The following is a 23,114-nucleotide window of genomic DNA, read 5'->3' as shown; positions in this document are numbered from 1 at the left end:
GCTGCCTCTTGGAATTCTCATTATGTCTGAGTTTCAATGGGTTATACTGCAGACTTTTTTTTGCCACACTGCCATATCAAAGCATCACCCACTGTCAATGCTATCTCCAAATTAAAAGTGAAACAGTGATTGTAAAGTTAGCACTGCTTTCCTTCCAAATCCCAAGAACATTTCTAAGTTATATGAGCTCCTAGTCCCCTGTTTGAGCTATTTTTTTTAAGGTCAGCAGTGTATTTATATTAGGTTCCACTTCCATCTTGAACCTCTGTTACATTCTGCATCTAATATAGGTTTTCTTTCTTTCTTTCTTTCTTTCTTTCTTTCTTTCTTTCTTTCTTTCTTTCTTTCTTTCTTTCTTTCTTTCTTTCTTTCTTTCTTTCTTTCTTTCTTTCTTTCTTTCTTTCTCCGCCTTCCTGCTGTCCACTTACAACTCACTTTATATAATTAATGTTAGAACATAATTGGGTTCAGATAATAATGCAAGGAAGTTTTTCTATTAAAGCCAGAACTCCTTTTTTTCTCAGCCTCCTGTGCTCTCTAGGCTTTGCGACACATCCACGACTGAAAACTGAAAACTGTTTTTAGTTTGCATGGTGCTTTTGTTCAGGCATCTGTCAGTGAGAAGAATGCTATTGATAAATGAAGGAATCAAAAAGGCAGAACATGGGATAAAAATTACTCCTATAAATTTATATTTACCTTTTCAAGCTCTTCATTTTTTTTTGGAATTTCTTTATTGATGTAGCCTATAATGTAATGCTTATAATGACCTCATCAAGCCACATGATTACAGGCTGCAAAAGCTGAACACTTTTGATGACACTATGAACTTTAAATTGGCACACCATTCTCCCAGTGGCCTGTCAGTCATGAGAATAACATCTTCATGCCAGCGAGCCCCCTTGGATATAGTCTGACATTGCAATCTTCAGTAAATTACCCTGTCACTGCCAATCTTACAGTTATCTCACAAACAATCAAGGAGGCAATCAAACCCTTCTGAAGTGCCAGTTCAAGACCTAGGGGGGCTAGAAATGTCTCCATCCAATACCAGTGAGACATCTAAATATCACCCCCATCAATATGGAATTGAAATACACATCCATGTGTACATAAAATAGTTCATATACGTAAGTTTCATAGCCTGAACAAAGGACCCACCTTAAGATTGTAATGGGTTTACTTTCCAGAATCACTAATGCTTATTAATGTTTCTTTGCTTAAATAACCAACATGATGTTTCAGAAACATGAAGCTCTTAAAGCACACAGGAAATATCTGTTATGTGATTGTGGCATATTACATGACCTTTGTGTTAATTTCCCATGCAAGTAAAGTGATGCTCAAAATTCTACAGCAAAGGCTCTTACCATATATAGAATGAGAAATGCCAGTTGTTCAAGCTGGATTCAGAAACAGAAGAGGCACTAGAGATCACAATGCAAATTTACAATGGCTAATGGAACAGATCATGGAATTTCAGAACTGATCATGGAATATAAAACATCAGCCTATGATATATAGGCCGTTTCCACATGGAAGGCTGCCGGCTTCCTTGCGCGATTTTTAACACCATCCGACTACAAAACATCATAAATCACCGTTTGTGGCATTTTGTAAACAGATGGCGTCAAAAATCACGCGAGGAAGCTGGCAGCCTTCCGTGAGTCTCGCGCTACTTATAGACAGTGTGGAAACGGCTATAGATTACAGCAAAGCTTTTGACCTTGTGGATCATGAAAAGTTATGGATGGTTTTAAAAGAAATAGGGTTGCCACAATATCTGATTGTTCTGATGTGCAACCTGTACTCTGAACAAGAAGCTACTGTCAGGCCAGAATATGGAGAAACAGAATGGTTTCCAGTTAGCAAAGATGTCAGACAAGGATGCATATAATCTCCCTACGTGTACAACCTCTATTCAGAGAATATCATAAGGAAAGCTGGATTAGATCTAGAAGAAGGTGGAAAGAACATTAACAATTTGATGATACTACATTACTGGCAGAAAACAGTGAAGACTTGAAACTACTACTGGTGAAGGTTAAAGGAGAAAGCACCAAAGCAGGATTACAGCTGACCATCAAGAAGACAAAAATAATGACCACTGAGGAATTACATAGTTTTAAAACTGACAATGATGAAATCGAAATTGTTAAAGATTTTCTATTCCTTGACTCAATCATTAACCAAAAGGGGGACTGCAATGAAGAAATCAGAAGACTGAGACTTGGAGGAGCAGCTGTGAGGGACCTGGAAAAGATCCTTAAAGGTAAACAAGTCTTTCTGGGAACCAAGATCAAGATAATCCAAACTATGGTGTTCCCCATTACTAGGTATGTATTTGAAAGTTGGACAATGAAGAACGCTGACAGGAAGAAAATTGATTAATTTGAATCATGGTGCTGGGGGAGAGTTTTGAGGATACCATGGATGGCCAAAAGGACAAATAAGTGGGTCCTAGTGAGTTCTAGGTCAAATCAAGCCTAAATTCTTCCTAGAAAATTTGGTCACATCATGAGAAGACAAGGCTCTCTGGAAAAGACTGTTTGGAAAAGTCAATAATGCTAGTAGAAGTGAAAGGCAGTAGGAAAAGAGGAAGATCTAAAACGAGATAGCTCAACTCAATAAAAGAAGCCATGTCTTCCAGTTTGCAAGATCTGAGCAAATCTGTTAATGATAGGACATTTCGGAGGTCTTTCATTCATAGGGTTGCCATAGGTTGGAGGCGACTTGATAGCACATAACGAACACACACACATGACTGGAACTTCTCAAGAAGATTTCCAAAGAACACAAGAAGGAAGTACAAAACACACACACACACACAGAGTTGAACAGGAAATGTATGAATTAATAGTATTAAGTATCTTTGCAAGTCTAATTTAATACTTTTAAGCAGTAGTTCACAAGAAAATTCCAAATAAGGAAGACACCTTAGGGGGAGCATGGAGGGAGGCTGTCAAGCAAGGGAAAAGAGCAGGCAAACCTTATAAGCTTGCTCCTCCCCTGTTACAGCAGTTACTGTCTGGAGCTGCCTGCCCATCCAGCCTAGTATTTTGGAAAAGCAAGAGTAGCAGAAATTTTTTGGACACTAATTGGCCAAGAAAAGGTTCTTTTTTGCCTGCTTCGCTTTGCCACTTTGCTGGAGTGGGGTTTTAGGCCTAGTTAACACTAGGTAGGCTCTACTGGGGTTGTCTGGAACAGTGCTGGGGGTGGGGGTGGGGCTTCCCAAAGTAGCCTCTTATGGATTACCAGTTGGGGGGGGGGTTGAAACAGGGGCCCCTTGGGGCTGGGGCTTCACTTACTAGAACCCTAGTAAGCTTCACCTATTAGAACCCTAGTGTTTGTTAGCATATCGGGAGGGTGGTGGAACAACAGCCTCTCTCAGCAGATATTAGTATGCAGATCATGAAAAATGTTTGGTGGATTAAGGTCACCTTGCACTTGAAGTCACAATGGGTTTGCCCTTTTATACTGGCATGCCTCCGGCAGCCGGTTAAGGTAGGTACCCGCACTGAGGGTTGGATAGAATAATGCTCAGATCAGTTTCATAAATAAATCCCAGTTGAACCCAACTTTGTGTGTGGAGTCATCATTTTGGTGATGTTGTTGATAGCTGGTATTAGTTAGGACAAGAAAATATTGTAGCGGTCTCTCCCCCTCTCTTGGACAATCTACCTATCAGCAGTTCCATGGTATGAATTCTCTCAGGAGAAAGGTATGGAATACAGAATCAACCTCTATTCATATGTTCTGATCCGGTTTTGGCCGTGATCCAATTTGTGGCACTGAACAGCTGCTTTTAACCTCAAAAACATTGGAAAATCTCACCATGAATTTCTTGCATAATGGAAACTTTGACCCTCACTGAAAAGCAGGTTATTTTAATTGGGTTTGCCAGATTTTACAGTAATGATGTTCCAACACATGGAACAGGCTCCATACTTACTATACTGTAAATTTAATCCAGTAAAACGCATATAACTATAGGCAAAGGCTGTCTTCATTTCTTTCATATCAAAGAGTCCATCACAGATGTTCTTGTCCAAATGCACCAACAAAGCCTCTTTCAAACTTCCAATGCCCCCTCTCTCTGAGGGCCAAGCTACAAGTGACGAATGACACTTGAACGGCAAGTGTATGTCTCCCTGTTTACTTGCCCTCCACTTGCGCTCCACTCGATCCACTTGCCATTCAAGTGTCATTCGTCACTTGTAGCTTGGCCGTGATTGGAGAAGGACACAGACTTGGGTCTGCCTTGTCCTCCCTCTTGTGCTAATGAAAAGAACTAATTTGAAGTTTCCCAGCGGTTACCTTTGAGCCCTGAAAAAGTAATGCTGAGTTTGGGGGACCTGCGTGGATGAAAAGCTATATAAGATGGAGGGGTGCCCTGAGGAAGGAAAAAATGGTCTGCCAGCACCTGGCATTGAATAGAATCCAGCACAAAGGAACATCCTATTGATTATAGTTTGAATGGCACTGGTACATGTTAAAAATGATCTTAAGAAATGATTTCATTGATGGTGACAGCACGTATCTTACCAAGATTAAGTTGAAGCAAACGATTCCAGGTTAATGTAATCACAGGCTGTTCTGGGACTATCAGAATCCCCCCCCCCACACACACACTTTTATCTTTAGTGAATAAGAATCAGCACCCCTGGTTGAATATGTATGTATGTATTTCACACTGTTAGCATTCCACAGGTTCTGCCTTTCCTGTTTGGCATGCATTTTTTTCTTCTTTGCACAAATTTTATTAACATAGAATTTGTTGGCCACTTATCTAACTTTTTATCAATAAAGTAAGTATTGGTCCCACTCTAACCCACAGTTATTCAACACAGGATTATGACCCTAGTTTCTAAGATGCTTTTGTAGCCATCCCATTAATTCTCTAAAGAACTCTCTGAGGGATGTACTCTCTTCATCCATTTTACTGCAATTTGTATTGCAGAAATTGAGAATGATAGTAATTGATCAATGCTCACCCAACTAAGTTACAGATTGAATTCAAGTTTCAAATATCCATGTACAACATTCTACTGGGTACATCATAATAACACAAACAGTGCGTATGAATCAAATCTGCTTTTATCTACTTCCACAGGACAGACATCACTACCCAAAGTGATAAACAAAAAGCTTTTTAGGAGTAATTTAAACATGGCGCCAACATAGTTATACAAGCTTATCTCTTTAAACCTGATCCCATACATCAGTTTTAAACCAGGTCTTGCTGCCATCAAGCCTCTCTCTTTCCCTCTCCATCTTGGCACCAAAACTAGCTCCTCTCTACCAGTCACATGAGATACTGAAAATGAGTTTTGCACCATCATCAAGACAAAGGCTGAAGGCCCCCAGAGAAGGGGCAGGATTTAACATACACCCATCTCAATCTCATAATGCTCTCTAGGAAATAAAGACAATCTTAGAGAGAAATCAGCTTCTTCCTTGACTAGCCCTAATTGGGTTTGATCCTAAGTACCATGAACAGAGTGAAATTCATGGAACGGAACTTTCAACCTCTTCCTGCAGCCCACTGAGGTCAGGGCACCCTTGAAAACAACATGTGGGAGGGCAAAGTGGGAAGTCCGCAATGGGAGAGGTTAATCAACAGAAATCATCCTGCCCTGCTAAATGTTAGTGCACTGACACTGGCCTAAGTGTTATGCTGCTGGAAGAGCATATTTAAATCCAACCCATGAATATATCTAGTTCACAACATGCCCCCATCTATGGATACGTAAGTCCAGAGACTGGAGCCATGAACAGACAAGCCAAATATTCTTACAAACCTGAGAAACACTCCAGGTTTGCAGAAAAAAATCTGAAATCTAATACACAGACACAGGCGCACGCACACATGCACACACACACATGGAGATTAACCCCCCACCCAGATGATAGAAGCAAATGCTGGATCCAGCGCTACTACTAGAAAACCAGGTTAAGGCAGCTGCAAAAAATGCTTTCCACAAACTCAGTCTAGTCTGGAAGATGGTCTCTACCTCTTCTTCAGCAGCCATGAGGATGAACCAGAGTCTTAGTGAGAAAAACAGATTATAAATAACATATATAAATGAATGAATGAATGAATTAATGGCTGTTGCTAGACACTCTCAACAATATTGCCAGCCTTCAAACCTTGGCTTCTGTCAGTAAAAGACAAAGAGAGGGGGCAGACCTCTTTCCAAGACTGTTTCGGCCTTTGAGGAAGGACTCATCAGAGTCAGGCCACCAGCAACCACTGGGCAACTTGATACCATGCAACCTGCATGACTTATCCAGACCCAGTTGCTTGCTGCTATTCAACAGCTGCCATCTCATGAAAGCCAGTGTGGTGTAGTTGTTAGACTTTCAGATTAGGATCTGAGAGCCCCAGGATCAAATCCTCACTCTGCTGTGGGTGCTCACTGGGTGACCTCTGGCCAGTCACAAACCCTCAGCCTAACTTACCTTACAAAGTTGGTGTGAGGATACAACAGAGGAGAAGAGAATGATGTAAGCTGCTATGGGTTCCCAGTGTGGAGAAAGGTGGGTTATAAATAAATAACAAATAAGTAAATAAATATAGGTATATTGAGGGGGAATATAAAAGGTTGGGTTGATTGGTGGGTGAGGAGGAGAGAAGGGAACAGAGATGGGTGTCAATTTAGGGGCTACCAGAAAGAGAGAAAAGAAAATAATAAGGGGAGGCAGATACAGAGGAGAGTGAGATGCCCCCTGCAAGTCAGGGTAAACTGAAGAAAGGGACAGATAGGGTGGCTGGAGGGTTGGAAGGAGAGAAGGAAGTAAGAACATAGGAGATGGGAGAGTTCAAGAAAGGGAAAGAGGAAACAATGGGAGAGAGGAAAATGAGATGGCCCCCCAGCATTCTTTGTTACTTGGAATAACTATAGGTGATACTCTAAGGGCGGAAATACATGTTACTAAGTACCTAGGGATGCTCAAGTGAACTTCATTTCACATGTTCCCCCTCCCACTTCTCATACATTCACTCTCACAGTCACACTTCCATTTGCTCCACGTGAGTACATTCATGCATTTGATACCAGTTCCTCCTTGATTGCTAAAAGTATCTCATTTATTGTGATGCACTAGTGTTTTCCATTTTTTCCTTCTGATAACAATGTGATTTGAAATTGATGCAAACTGTTCCATTACATTTCTATAAAGAAATAGCTCTGGCAATGCCTTTCTTTGCTACCCTTGTAGGTGATCTTTAATGAGGAAATTTTCTGTTTAGATCTGCCAGAATCCCAATTTCCCCCATCTCCCACATCCATTCATTGAAATTCAGATCTTGACACTTTCTCACACCTTAAATAAATGCAAATCAGCAAGTCAAAGGAGACTACAGTACTTGTTCTTGCAGCGAAAACAGAGCTGAACTGGCACTCTGCCCTCCCAACACACTTGAGGATGCAATCACACAAAGGGAGCTCCCATGAAAGCAGCATGCATGTGCACCGAGCAAGACACAGTCTGTATGTGAATTGAGGACCACACATAAAATCTTGCACTTGAGAGTCCCCAGGTACTTAGCAACATATATTTCTACTCTAAGTAATATTTCCTCACCAAATAACTGTTGAATGTTTAAACCTACAGTTTGAGTTTTAATAAGCTTTTATTTAAAGTGTAAGGATGCATGCATGAGCCTCATTTGTTTTAGTAAGCTTATCAAGGAACACTAAAGACAAATGTGCTGATAAATATTAAATTAAGCCTGGGACAGGGAATATTTGAACGGTCATCATTAGATATGATGTCACGGAACAGTGAAGGCAGAATGTCTCATAAAGATGTGAACATGTTTTGTTAGACAACATAACCTTTTCCAGTCAAAAGAGAGCAGTGCCAGTTACCTGTAGGTATCCTGTAAATGGAAATACAGTTAAGGAAGAAACTGAATACTTTCTGAAGTACTTTGTGTTATACCTCTTGAATACTGCCATCCTTATATAGACAAAGTTGTATTTCACCTTTATGTCATGTCTGTGTACAGTCATGCCATGATTATCTGTATGTTGTAACCACAATGCTCATTACTAACCAGATGTATTCTCTCCTTACTGCAAAGTGCTACTTTTTGAGAACCAGACTTGGCCTCTCCTGTTATCTTATAGAAATATGCTCCTCTAAGCTAGCACTGACCTTGGAGTGTCCAGATGCCAGCTCTTGCTACTTTGCCCAGATGCTGGGAATATATTATTGTGTACTGAATATCTAGCCATAACTAAAAAGGGTTCTCACAGGACCCATGTAGACTTGCACGCCAAAACTTTACCAGTTATTTGAGCTCAGGAAAAATCAAGTATAACATAGATTGCTTGCCTTGCCTTGTCACTTTTACCAAGCTCTGTGATGGAGTGCAGACCTGAACTGTAAAATCCTAAATAAAGCTTTTCTACTGGAACCAATGTGTGTTCACTGGAGAGAGGCTGAGGGATCTACCTGGCAGGAACTGACATTTTATTTCTGAGCACAGGAAGGCCAATGTACTTGAACCCTTGTCCACAAAAGAGATCAGTCTGATCCTCTATGCATGTAGAAACGGCAATGATAGCCCAGTAGTAGTCATCGTCATTGTCGTTGTCGTCGATTTATTGTATATAGTTGTTGGCTGTTACAAGATTAAAAAACCCTCAACAGTGAGGGGTACAAATTATATACAAGTGTTGTGAGTACAGAGAATATTTTCTTAAGTTAAGTAAGCAGACATGCAAGCATTTAGTGACTTTTTAAGAGCTTGCTGCAGATGATGCATATATATGTGATATATATTTAAAACTATCAATAACAAAATCCAGTTGTTTGTTATAGAGGCAATTCTAAAGATGACTGTGAACACCAGGTCCATTGTATTGACTCTGGGGAGCGTTTTTGTCTCCTGTGGTATTGTGGGTATTTGTACTGAGAACCTTATAAATCTTTTGTCTGAGCTGAATTAGAGACCCCTGCTGAGGCAAAGCTTGATGAGGCAAGCTAAATTACATGATTTGCTTTTGTGCTGTGAAATACTTGTATTATCTTAAATGTCACGAGCCTGATGAAATATCAAATCACAGGATTCACAGTTCTTTAAAAGCAAAGCTTGTCCAAATAATTATTGCGAGGGCAAATTTCACTTTTCTCTCTCCCCCTCTTCCTACCCAGTCTTTTCTCCTTTAATTCAGAGATGACTTTGTTCTAAGAAGCTCGAAAACACACCCTTACATTCCAATAAATAAATAGGTCAAACACAGGGTTCAGAACAATGTGTTTTAGAAGTGACTTTTTCTCCTGAAGAGAAGAAAAATTTCTGAGGAGCAACAGACAACTTTCTCCTGTTCTACTGTGTCAGTCAAAAATAGACCTAACCACATATAGACTTTGCAACATAATAGGCCTTTTATGCACAAATTCTCTTTGATATTCTTTGAGGTAAAAGGCACATAGTTATATTTTCAGTGTGTGGGGGGGGGAGGGGGGCATCCTAAATGTTTACTTTATGAAAGGTTTTAGAAAAATTCTGCTAATGAAAAACAGATCAGATTAGGGCCATTTCCACACAGCCAGTCTTTCCCACCCTTGTATCTGTTTTGCTAAGTTGCTCTGAAAACTAAGCATCCGCACACACTCCCCAAAAGTACTTACCTTGTGCTTTGTGGTCTCAGGCAGTCTCAGCATCTCCTTTAAAAAGTAGGTTTGGAGGGGAGGTTGGGCACTTTCATTACCATCACCCACCTCCCTTTCAAAAAAAATTTTTTTTTTTGCTCTGAGCATGTGTGATTGCATGCTGAGAGCTTGCGGGGGAGAAGCTGGGAGGCGACTGGAGGATTCCTCAGAGTGTTTTTTGTATTCACATGCCCAAGAATGAAGAAAAAGATCTCTGTCAAGCCAATACCAAAAGCAAAGACTGGGGAAAGTGCGATCACAGAACAAACACCTAAAAAACAGTTGGTAAACACCCTGCACTTGTTTTGAAAACTGAGATGTCTGGAGTCAAGAGAAAAAGCTGCTAGCATTCAGTGAGTGGACCGTCCATTTAAGAATGTGTGGAAATGGCCTAGATGTACTTTATCCCACCATTCCTCTAACACGGCTATCACCTCTGTGAAGTAGGTTATTCTATGATAGAGTAACTGTTCAAGGTGACCCAATAAGCTTTGTGACAGAGTGGGGATTTGATCCCAAGCCTTTCTAGTCCTAATCAAATACTCAAATCACTATATAATTTAGCAGTACAAGATTCCCCACACAGCCACAAAGCTCACTGGGAGGCCTTGAGCTAACCATTTTTTCTTAGCCTAACCTACTTCACAGGGCTGCTGTGGAAGAAAATGGTAAAGGTAGCAGTGTGGGGGTGGACACGTATGCTACCTTATGTCCTGGAGAAAACATGGGATAAAATACGTTAGACTGATAGATTACTTTATACTCATGTGTGCCCTTGTGCTTGGATCTCATGAACTGCCAGTGGAAAGGACTGATGGTCTGGGATCTGACCCTCCCCCCAAGCCCATCCTGACCTTGGGAAATACTTTATTGCTGGCATGGAAAGACTCCCATATACTAATAGTTAGTCATTGGCTGGCTGGAGTGGGGAGGGAAAAGGGGACAAGCTCACACTTTCTATCTGTTGTGTGAATACAGTTCCACTCATAGAAAAGAAAGGAATGATTTTGCCCTCTTTCTCCTCTCTACTGCATCTCCATAATCTGTGTGGCTGATAGGGCATGCAAGTCCCTCAACAATGGCAATGAACTTTTCCAGGGTCAGAAAGAGCCGGGGGAGGGTAAGGAGGGGAAGATCCACGATCCTTGCACTCTTATGATGCAGGATCCAATCCCTTGTGTGCCACTGTGCTTCTGGTTGAAGTTGTGTCTGAACTGGCAAACTATAGTTTGTTGCCATCCGCAACACCAGAATAGCATTTGAATTTTAAAGTTGAATTTTAAATTTGGGTCTGGAGATGCGATAATGGAGTTTTTAATCAGTGTCTTTTAATCTAGAGGCCATGGATTCTGTTTCTGAGTGGTTTTGCTTTTTTTCTTGCCTCAAACTTGAAGTAGTGAGGCAGAACAATTTATGAATCCATCTACTCTCAGAGCTCTTAAGGTCTGCAAGTAATTCAACTGCTACCTTTAATACAGGAAATCCAGAAACCATACGTAGTTGAAAATAACTTTTAACCTTTTGTCCCCTCATTATTCTTGTTTTCAAATACTTTAACTCTCTGAATTAAGTCTATGGTGTTTTAAATGGTTATATGTGCCATTTTGGGAGATTTATAGATTTTAATCACAATCCTATGAGTATTAGATTCATCATATAATCTTGAATAATGTTCATAATCCCCACCAAAGATACTTAACAATTATTTAAACTACTGAGGGCTTGATTAGAAAAGGGATTAAATTTTAAAGGATGCTGCAAAGAGTAAATTAATGGACTTCAAACAACTTTCTAAAATCAAAAAAGTACAGGGGAATGAAAGGTTTTACCATGGAGCTGGCCCCAGGAAAACCTATCTTTTAATTAGGCAGCCTTCTTTGTAAAATTATTTTCTATAAAAGAATTCATATTAAAAATATTTTTTAATGAAAATAGTCTGCTCTTCACAAGATCAGAAACAACCATCTCATTAAACATATTTGAGTTTGAGAAGCCATACTGGAATTTTGTACTTTATTTTTGTTCAGAAAATGAGAGAGAGAGAGAGAGAGAGAGAGAGAGAGAGAGAGAGAGAGAGAGAGAGAGAGAGCATTGTTTATGAGCGGAACTACAAGTGACAAAAGGCACAGATTGGACACTTGTCAGCTTCCCTCAAGGATGTAGGCATCCTAGTCTTGCAGCTTGGCTCTCTGACTACTGTCTAATGGACTTTTCAACTGTCACTTGTCCAACATTCCGCCAAGCTGCCTACATTTCCCATCAAAATTTGAGGGAAGCTGACAAGTGTCCAATCTGTGCCTTTTGTCACTTGTAGTTCCGCTCTGAGGTTCTACTGGCTCCTACTGCATTCCTCTGACTGGTATCTTACCATAATTATGAATGCAGAATTCTCTTCCCAAGGGCAGGATACAAAGCAAACCAGAAATAATTACAGTTCAATCCAACAGATTTAGACATAGAAATAACCTGTCAAAAGGTCATAGTTCAGATTCTGAAAGTTGAAGTGTGTGTTTGTGTGTGTATACACACACACACAAACAAACACACACTTCAACTTTCAGTACAAAAGTCAAACTATATATATATATATAGTTTGACTTTTGTCCTGGTTGGATCTGATTTATCTTTATGTGCTGCTGAAGGTGCATCTTGACTATGAAAAAAGCACTAAAGCACAGTCTGGTTAACAGTCTCTACATGGCATGCCAAAAACACCCTAGATTTTACATCTCCTTTGTGAGCAGTTTTCTACTTTTAAGGCTGTAGCAGCTGGATATAACACAAAAAAGGAAATACAAAGAGAGAAATCACCAGGCATCAGAAAGAAACCTGCCCCATCCTTCACATCAGCAGAGAGAAAATCTAGCAAACAACTCTTTACCTTCTTAAAATGCTTTATCTTAAAAGTACAACATCATCACTGCTTTTCTGCTAAAGATAATTGCCAACAGCAATTATGGAGAAATTCTGGTCAAGGGCACCCTGTAGTGCACCCATAGCAAAACGTTTAAGGGAGAAGGCGGCATGAAACTGTGTTAACACAGCAGCGACATGGAAGAAAAGAGAGGGTACAAGAACAAAAGCGTACTGGGTTATAGTAAGTCAGATTCAACAACGATGGAGGTGCCACAGCAGGAAGAGACAAATGGAGAGGTGAACCTCTGCTATGGAAATGGGAAGATTTCTACGAGGCCCCTTGTTAAGAACTCCAACAGAACTTAGAAAGGGCTATTCCAATAGACTTGAAAAATATTTTGATTAGCAGAAAGAATGCTACCTTTAACTCCGTTCTCAGTTACCAGTTTTCTGTGTTACATTGGAAAGTCTTTCAGGCAGTTTTTTTATTAACATAGACCACTAAAAACTGTCATCCCAAAGTGTCTTAAAGGATTTGTAGAATATGAATGGGCTGTGCGACTCTTTTACGCAGACAGCTATAGGGAAGCAGCTATCATGTAGTTAAGACAATGTGTGAAGGTGAGTTTCGAGGCAATACGAACTCCATAAATGTAAGGTAGCTAAAGTAAATCATAAAGTAAGGTAGCTCAAAAGGGGTGTATTAAAACTTGAAGAGATAAGCTAAATGTATTGCTTTAAAAATCAAACATTTGGAAAACAAGAGCTCCTGTCCCTGGTCAAGGAAAAACTTAAGGGGGAAAAAACCACCTAAGTGATTCTTGTGTCATGATGACCAACTAAACGATCATGCCAACACCCAGACCTCCATCTGTGAACCATAGATACATAAAGTATCTTGAACTATCTTTGTCTAGTATTATTTTACCTTTGCTACTAGCGGGTATTTAACACCTTGCAACGTATTCTGCTCAGTCATCTGCTGTTCCAGTTACTGGATGAACTGTGAGGCATTCTGCTGTTTCTGAGATTTTAGCTCAAAAGACTACATATCTGATAGAAATACTGAGTCCTAAAACTCTTAAGCTTTACAGATCCTAGATGTAAATCCCAGTGACTATATCTGTATTTCTCCAGGGATGAATCAAACCTTCCATTTTTAAAAGCAGCTTTTCCGGTCACATCATTTTCCCCACAAGAGCTCTACTTTCTCCATCTCATTTGTTTCAAAGAAAGTGTAACAACAACACTTGACAATAGTAGGAGAGGGGGTCTTTCTCTAACAAAATGACTCATGACGAAACTGCACATAACCCTCTGCTCTTTAGGGACTGGGAATTGGAAGACTTTTGCTCACCTCCCTCATTATCCTTGTTATCAGCACAGGAGGTTTCCATAGCAACATTGCATCCAGGCCCTCTCCAGCCGGTCTGGCAGACACACTGCCAGCTGTTCTGACCGAGTGTGCATCTCCCATTGCCATTGCACAAATCAGGGCAGCCATCTGGTTGAAGAAATGAAGAAGATAAGTACAAGATATACTGATTTGCACGAAGATTCTACGCTCTAGGCACATTAAACGATGTTACTGCACATTCAAAAAGAAAGCCAAAGGCTGTAACAAACACACTGGCTGGCATTAATGGCCCCTTTTTTCACTTAAGAGTTTGACTTTGGGAAGTAGAACGCAAAAAAGAAATAAGCCACTTTCAAAGCAAAATCAAATTAAGACTTAGACTTTAATTCCATTTTGTGTCTGAATATCTACCTGTACCACATTGCATCCTATTCTCTCTCTCTCTCTCTGCAATTTTTTTCCCTTTCAAAAAGAGCCTGAGCTGTGGTCAGATTCCAAAATTTTAAAAATTATTAGGCAACAAGGATAACCTATCTCAAAGATCATTTAATTATGCCTATTTGCACAGTACTAGAATGCACTTTACTATGTGCTTGAAATACTGCCGTATCTGAGAAAACTTTACATAATATTGCTTTACGTAATATTGAGTGTACTCACACTTCTACTGCTTGGCATAATACCCCTAAAACAGTCTTTCCCCTCACTTGAAACCCATTTCACTCTTGAATTAACCTTAAATGTAAATAAACAAGTATAAAACAGTGAGGCAGGTTTCAGGTGCTAATATTTTCAAAAAATGTAAATCAAACAAATTCTTTGGGAATAACAGCTTTCATGAAAGAGGAAATGGGATAAAAACTGCTGTCTACCATGTCTTAAAAATGCAAAGAGTATGTGTTGTGGGCCCCGCATCAAGGGGGGTGAGGGGTAAGGACAAGACAACAGAAGACACAGACAACATGTTGGCATTAAAAAAGCCACAATTTTATTCATTATTCAGGAGTCAAGATCTGGAAGCCCAGTAGCTCTGCCCCTTTTCCTCCCAGATACCAGCTGGAAGGCTGGTCCCCCAGCGGGAAATCCAGCCCATTACTGATTGGCTGGTTGCTTGAACCATAAGCCAATGCACTGCCCTGCCCAGAGGGGAGCTGCTGGGCCCTGATAATGGTGGCCACCATGCCCTGTGTCCCTCCACCCCCTGTGGGCTTCTAATTGCTGAAATCCCTTTAAAAAATCAGATAGTTCCACTACTTGTTTTCCAATGGTATTAGATGCTGTGCTACTGCTGTAAGAATGAGGGGAGAGACTGCAGTAGCAGTGCAATGCCGTGACTAGTGTTATTGCCCTAGCACTGTAAACTGGCTTGAAACTCATGCTTGTGCAGCAGTAGGGAGTGATGAGGTATATCAGAACAACCACTACCTTGCCATTAGAGTTGGTGCCGAGCAAAGCTGTGACATTTTGGCCCCAAGCAAAGCCGTTATATTTTATAGAGAAGGCGACAGGTATTAAGTAGATGATGAATGTGAACTACTTGGCTAAACAGTATTATGATGAGCATTTCGTCCACTATTAAGTCATCTAAGCCAGTTTAAACCTACACGTGATGTGCTATCTTTCCTATATGGGTGGGGGGGGGATGGGGGAAGGGAGGGATTGCCCCACAGCCCTCTGCTTGGATGCTACCACCTGTGCTGCCTGCTCCCTCAGCTCCCTGCTCATTCTGTGCTCTAAGTGGTGGCGTTGCAGTGGTCATGTATCCAGGGGTGCAAGCAAGCCTGTGCAGCCTCATTGTTATCTTCTTCCTGCTCTCACTGGATGGATTGCTGCTTTTCTCTTAGGACACCTGGTGAGAGTAGGAGGAAGGCAGTGGTGGTGTGCAACAGCCCACACCCTCAGGTGCATGACCACTGTTGCACTGCCACTCAGAACACAAGGGGGAGCTGGACAAGCAGCCAGCAGCCGTGGCAGCAGCCAGGTAGAGGGCTGTGGCGCAATCCCTCTTCTCCCTTGCCCCCCCCCCCCAGCATGCCAGGGCACACGCTGTGTTAAAAAACTACAAATCCCATGAAACATGCCTTCAGTGGCCATAAGGATGAATGTCTGGCCGCCATCATGTATAGCTTGGCTCATAATCCCCATCTTCATTGTACAAATTAACTGTCATCTGACACTTAAGTAATCATTAAAAAAAGGAACTGGAGCTGCTTGGCATTGTGAACATTTGTTTTTTTAAGCAAAATCATCAAAAAATAACAACAAAATAGGATACAATAAAGTTTCTTCTATTGAGTTAGTATCTGGCTTGACATTATTGACCCCACATTATTTTGGCTTGTGGACTGAATGGAAGAGAACAATCTCAGTAGGGCCCTGTGGCTTATCTGTAAAATGAGTGGTTATGGCTAAATGTATTTTATTATCAGCTAAGACCTATACTGAAATATTGAACTTGCCATGCTGTCTGCACATAAAACCAAAATATCCATGGATAATGGAATCACATTAGCAGTCTACATCTTGAAGATAAAACAGTTTCAACCTATACAGCTGGACCTGTACTTTTTGCTTATTATTTATTTATTTAATTTGATTTATACTCCACTCATCCCGCAAACAAACAAGCAAACAAGCAAACAGGAACCCTCTTTAAGTACTATAATAAAGTGTGAAAAATAGAGATAAAGTTGGGGGCATTAGAAACTACAAATATATTCTGTCAATTGTGTCATGATATATTATTTATTCTTCCCACCCTCTTAAAAGCAGGGCTGAAAAATTTGTCGCAAAGAGAAGATTGGATCTATAACGAGATTATTCAAGATCACTAATTATGATTTATTTATTTGGAGACTTTCTATCCATCCAACAGCACAAAGGCTCTTGGGATAACTCACAACATACAGCAATACAAAACAAATACAATAATATAATTACAATAATAAAATAATTTAAAGTATGTCAAGCATATTTTAACAATAATAATAGTGGTCTGGATCCAACAGTGTTTCTTCAGATGAATTTTTATGTTTGGAGTATGATTTCCTCGCCATTCCCCTTCTGCTGCAGCCCCAAATGCCCTCCCCTTCTCTCCAGGGGCCGTTTTAGGCTGCAAAAGGGGGAGGGAAGTGAGAAAACTGAGCTTCTTGGGCTGAAATCCTTCCATCCACAGAAACGCCTGGTTAGATCCAATCTAATATATCCATAATATCAGCAGAAACAGAAAATTCTAAAGCAACATTAAAAGAGTCGGCAGACTATAATAATGAAAGCCAAAATTAAAGCAAAACTAACAAACCTAAAACAGCAGAGTAAGAAAAAACATTAAGTAAACAGAAGAGCAAGATTAAACCATTAAAGCAAATGTGTGATACATAAGTAGAGTAAAAAACAGCAGAAAACCAATTAACAAAACAATAACTAATTCTTGTTTGTTTATTTAAAAGATTTCTCTCCTCCTTATTGCCTCAGTCTCAAAGTGAACAATGCAGTGACCAAGTTGCAAGGTTATAAATTACAATAGTTCAAGAGAAAAAAGAAACAAAATTAAAACAGATTAAATTACACAAAATACAATTTTAAAACCACTCATGATTTTTAAAAATGCAAGAATGAAAGCATAGGATCAACAAACTTATGGCTAGATTTGCTGAATTAATAATAATCTTATATCAAATTCTCTTTGGAACAAGACAGCCTTACATGCCTTCCTTTGAGTACCAAGTGAAGCTGCCCCCTTCATCAACTCTAGGAGGCTGTTTCAAAGGACTGGCCCCATTTAAAAAGCCCATTATCTTGCTTTAGCTGTAAAGACTAGACATCGGCATGGACCAAAAAAAACCTAAACCAGACCAGGGGTTCGTGGTTTGTGGGTTTTCACGAACCACGAACTCTCATGAACTTGTGCAAGTTCACAAACCATGGTTTGTAGGGTTTAAATGCCCCTTTCTGGCTGCTTAGCAGCAGGGAAAGGGGCATTTAATCATTTAAAGGGCCCTTTCTTGCTGCTTGCAGGTCCCTTTAAACTATCAGCTGGCAGGGAGGGAATCCCCACTGTCGCCTGCCAGCTGATAGTTTAAAGAGACCTGCCACTTGCAAGTGGCAGGGCCCTTTAAATGGCCCAAACCCCAGCCCCCAGCCCCACACTTACCTTGTTGCTGGGGTGGTGGAGGCCGCAGCCCAGCCACCCTGTGGCCCACAGCCTCCTCCTGCAAGGGGAAGGAAGGTCATTTTCGGCCTCTGCTGCTGCTGCGCGGGCCCATGCAGCAGCAAAAGATGCCAAAAACGGCCTTCCCGCCCCTCACAGGAGGAGGCCGCGGGCTCGCAGGGCGGCTCCACCACCCCAGTAGCAAGGTAAGTGTGGGGCTGGGGCTGTGTTGGCTGGGGTGGGGAGGTGGGGGGCTGGGGCTGGAGGTGGAGGTGGGGGGCTGGGGCTGGGGCTGGAGTTTGGGCCATTTAAAGGGCCCTGCTGCTGGTAAGCAGCAGGTCCCTTTAAACTATCAGGCAGCAGGCGGCGAGGGGGGATGCCGCCTTGCCGCCTGCCAGCTGATAGTTTAAAGGGCCCTGCTGCTTGCAAGGGGCAGGAAAAGTTTAAATGGCCATTTCCCCAGGGAAATGGCCATTTAAACTGCCCCTTTAATATGAACTAAATGAACCATTGGTTCGCAAACCACAAACTGGCCTGGTTTGTGCGTTTTTTTGGTTCGTATTTAGGTTCGTGCCCATCTCTAGTAAAGACTCTTGAGTTAAGTTCATGTAATCAAACTTTCCACTATCCCTGCCATCCACTGAGGTCATGGCACCCCTGCAAACAACATGGGGGAGGGCAAAGTTGGAGGCCTGCAATGGCAGGGGTGAATCAGCAGAAATCATCCTGCCCTGCCAACTGATAGTGCTGTTCTACTGGCACGAGTGTTATGCTCCTGGAAGAGCACCTTTAGCTCTTCAGCTCATCAATATATCTAATTGTAAATCAGTCACTAATCTATTGTAAATCAGTCACTAACTCAGGGCCTCAGGCAGAGGTATTTCAAAAGAGTTCTACTCTACTACCTGAACCTTTAGAACCAGAGATTAAACCTGGGACCTTCTGCATGCAAAGTAGGTACTCTGTGACTGAGCCATAGCCCCTCATCAAGACTTAAAAAAAAATGTCTTTTGGATCCCCACAAAATAGGGGGTCCAATTAAAATGATTCACCCACAAAGGCTCATAGACCCTTCCAGATTCCAAAAAGCCTTGGGGGATTTTAGAATTCCAGACACATGCTCCACAGAAGTTGTGGTAGGAGCATGACATGCAAAACTCCGTGAAGCTATCGACACCATTGCTCCTTGTTGACCCCTCCGGCCCTTGGGACGGAAGCCAGCACCATGGTTTACCACAGAGCTGGCTGACCTGAAGAGGGCTGGCAGATGTCTAGAAAGACACTGGCGTAAAACACACACAGAAACTGATAGAACTTGCTACAGAACACATTGGAGGATCTATGAAGCGGAAATGAAAGCGGCAAAGAAACGTTACTTCTTGGCAACCATTGCGTCGACTAGTTTACAACCGTCCCAATTGTTCAGGGTATTCAGACACCTTCTAACCCCTAAATCTGAACCTTTACAGACCCAAGAACAGACAATTAACTGTGAGGCCTTTGCTAAGTTTTTTGCTGATAAAATAGCACGAATACGCTCTGATCTAGATACTAGCTGCAATATAAACGAGATAGAAGAAATGCTTAATACACCATCTGACCTATATTTGAACTGCTTTGAACCAATTATAATGACAGACTTTAACAGGATCCTAGCATCTATGAAAGCCACTACTTGTGCGCTTGATCCTTGCCCATCTTGGCTGTTAAAGTCAACTAAAGATCACATAAGTGAACCATTGAGATCTATTGTAAATCAGTCACTAACTCAGGGCACCTTCCCCCAGCCACTCAAACAGGCAGTTATCTGTCTGCAAATTAAGAAGTCGTCTCCAGACAAAGCTGATGTGGTCAATTATTGTCCAATCTCTAATCTGCCCTTTCTGGGCAAAGTGATTGAGAGAGCAGTAGCTGACCAACTCCAGATCTTCTTGGAAAACTCTAGCACTCTAGACCCTTTCCAGTCTGGATTCAGACCAGGGCATGGGACAGAGACAGCACTAGTAGCGTTAGTGGATGATCTTCATCTAAATATAGACAAAGGCCATGCCTCCTTATTGCTCTTCCTGGATCTGTCTGCAGCCTTTGACACGGTAGACCATGCCATCCTGTTGAGGCGTTTAGAAACAGAAGTGGGCATCAAAAGATGTGCCTTGGACTGGTTTAAATCATTTCTCATGGAATGGACTCCAGGGGTCGCCGTCGGAGATCAGCTATCTCCATAATGGGAATTATCTTGTGGGGTCCCACAGGGCACAATCTTTTATCATCATCATCATCATCATCATCATCATCATCATCATCATCATCATCATCATCATCATCATCATCATCATCATTTTAATTTTCCATATAGATAGAAATAGGAAAGGAAGAATGGGAAAAAAGGTAAGAAAGAAAAGAAAGAAGAAAAAATGCAAAACATTCATTGTGTCTGCTTACATCAACGTTCTAGCTCTCCATACCGCCTACTTTATCCTGACAAATATTCAACTGTGGTTACTGATCATTCATTACAATATTGCCTTTATATATTTATTACATTTTAGTCTCTATATTTATCTTTAATCCAGTTGTAGAAGGAAGTCCATAAAACAAAAAAGTCTTCTTCCATTTGTCCTTTCATTAGTGTAGTTAATTTATCCATTTCTGCGATTTCCATTATCTTCGCTATTAATTCCTCTTGCGGAGGTATTATTTGACGTTTCCAATAAAACGCTAATAAAATTCTGGCCGCTGTTACTACATGAATTGTGAAGTACTTCTGTTCTTTGTTCAGTACATCTGGCATACAGTTTAGCAAAGATGTCTCTGGTTTGAAGGGAACTGAAGTCTGTAGAATAGTTTGCAACAATGTGTGCACCATTATCCAAAATCTATACACCTCTTTACAGGACCACCACATATGAAAAAATGTCCCTGAATGTTTCTGACATTTCCAACACTTAGTTGACACATTTTTATACATTTTAGCAAGCCTATCCAGTGTTAGATACCATCTATAAAACATATATAAATTCTCTTTCAATGCAACAGACTTAGTTATTTTAACATTCACTTTCCATATCTTATTCCAGTGTACTGTGTTAATACTATATCCTAAGTTCTGTGCCCATAAAATTTTACATTTTTCCACTCCCTCATTCGTCTTCATTTGCATAAGTACATTTTCTTAATCAATTTTTCATCTGAGTCACATAGCTATTTTTCAAAGTCCTTTTGTTCTAAGTGAAAATCTCCCATTTTTGGTCTTTAGTATATCTAGATTCAATCTGGGCTCTTGACAACCAGTCTAAATTAATACCTTGTCTCTGTAGTTCCTCTTTTGCTTTTAATGCTCCTTTATCATCCAAAAGTTCTTTATATCTAATAATCTTAACTTGGGAAAACATTTGGCTGAGTAAACGCTTCTAATGGGGAGACCCATTGTGGGATTTTGGAATATACTAGCGGTACAATTCCTTCCTATGTTGCTGTAAGAGATTTTCTTATCAAGTGATTTTTAAAATATTTACATCCAGTCGTTTTTCCATACCATATAAACGCATGCCATCCTAACTATAGGTCATGTCCTTCAAGAGCTAAAAGTCTTGAATTTTCCAGCAGGATCCCTTATCCAAACTAGGCAGCACATTTTATGATAAATTTTCCAGTCGGGTAAGGCAAGGTCACAGGGCGCAATCTTGTCTCCCATGTTATTCAACCTCTACGTAAAATCTTTAGGAGAACTCATTCGCAGCTATGGAGTGGGATGTCATCAATATGCAGATGATACCCAACTCTATATTTCACTATCTAGGTTCCTGCAGGATGCAGTGGAAACCTTAGATTGGTGCCTGACAGCCATAGTAAAATGGCTGAAAAATAACAAATAAAATTGAACCCAGACAAGACTGAAGTGATGCTTGTTGGGAAGTCAAAGATCCTGAAAATCATTGTACTCCCCACCTTCGATGGAGTTCGTTTGACCCTTGCAGACTCGGTGAAGAGCCTAGGGATTATACTGGATCCAGCATTACTACTAGAAAAACAAGTTAAGGCAGCTGCAAAAAACGCTTACTACAATTTCTCTCTAGCCTAGAAAATGGCTTCTTATCTCGACACAGCCGACCTGGCCACCTGGATCCATGCTATGATAACATCAAAACTTGACTATTGTAATACATTATACATTGGTCTCCCATCTAAGTTAACTAGGAGGCTCCAATTGGTGCAAAATGCTGCGGCTCAACTATTATCAGGAGTGAGCAGGAGCTTGAACATCACTCCCATCCTACAGTCACTCCTTTGGCTACCTATCATTTACCATGCTCAGTTTAAGGTAATGGTTATTACATACAAAGTCCTTCAAGGCCTTGGTCCAGCATACCTATGGGACCTCCTCTCCCTCTATGTCCCTCCACGGCAGCTTCACTCATCTGAACAGGGTCTCTTGCAGGTGCCGGCCTGTACATGGGTGAAATCAACAGCAGCCCGTACACAGGCTTTCTCTGTGGTGGCCCTTACCCTATGGAACAGCCTGCCTGAGGCGGTCCGGAGAGCCCCCACCCTCCTGGCTTTCCGCAAACAATGCAAAGCTGAATTTGAATACACACATGAGGGTGGGGGAAGGGGTTGTTAACCCCCACCCAAATGATAGAAGTAATGCTGGATCCAGCACTATTGCTAGAAAAGCAAGTTAAGGCAGCTGCAAAAAAAAAAGCTTTCCACAAACTCAGTTTAGCCTGAAAGACATGGTCAATCTGGCCACCTGGATCTGTGCCATGGTAACGTTGAGACTTGACTACTGTAATAAACTCTTCATAGACCTCTCCTCTAAGTTAATTTGGAGACTCCAGTTGGTGCAGAATGCTACCACTCCAGCTATTATCAGGAGGAGTATGAATAATACTCCCATTCTGCTTTCATTCCACTGGCTACCTATCAGCTACTGAGTTCAAGTCAAAGTATTGTCTATCACATAAAAAGCTCTTTATTGCATTGATCCATCTTACCTACAGGACCACATCTCTCCCTATGTTTAACCGTGGTAGCTTCTCTCATCTGAACAGGGCCTTCTGCAGGTACCACTTTGCACATGAGCAG

General features: G+C 41.1%; 1 protein-coding gene across 10 annotated transcripts in view; it reads right to left on the bottom strand.

Annotated features, from left to right (window-relative positions):
- TENM2 (teneurin transmembrane protein 2) overlaps positions 1-23,114 on the bottom strand; it is a 1,076,616-nt gene that overhangs the window by 80,031 nt on the left and 973,471 nt on the right. For all 10 annotated transcript variants that reach the window (XM_054977125.1, XM_054977126.1, XM_054977124.1 and 7 more), the window contains one exon: positions 13,880-14,026. In XM_054977125.1, coding sequence (XP_054833100.1) covers positions 13,880-14,026 — 147 coding nt within the window. The remainder of the gene's footprint in view (positions 1-13,879; positions 14,027-23,114) is intronic.

The sequence above is a fragment of the Eublepharis macularius genome, chromosome 4 (assembly GCF_028583425.1).
Source record: "Eublepharis macularius isolate TG4126 chromosome 4, MPM_Emac_v1.0, whole genome shotgun sequence".
Lineage (NCBI taxonomy): Eukaryota > Metazoa > Chordata > Lepidosauria > Squamata > Eublepharidae > Eublepharis > Eublepharis macularius.
Note: the sequence above shows the minus strand (reverse complement) of the source record. Positions and strands in the feature narration are given on the sequence as shown.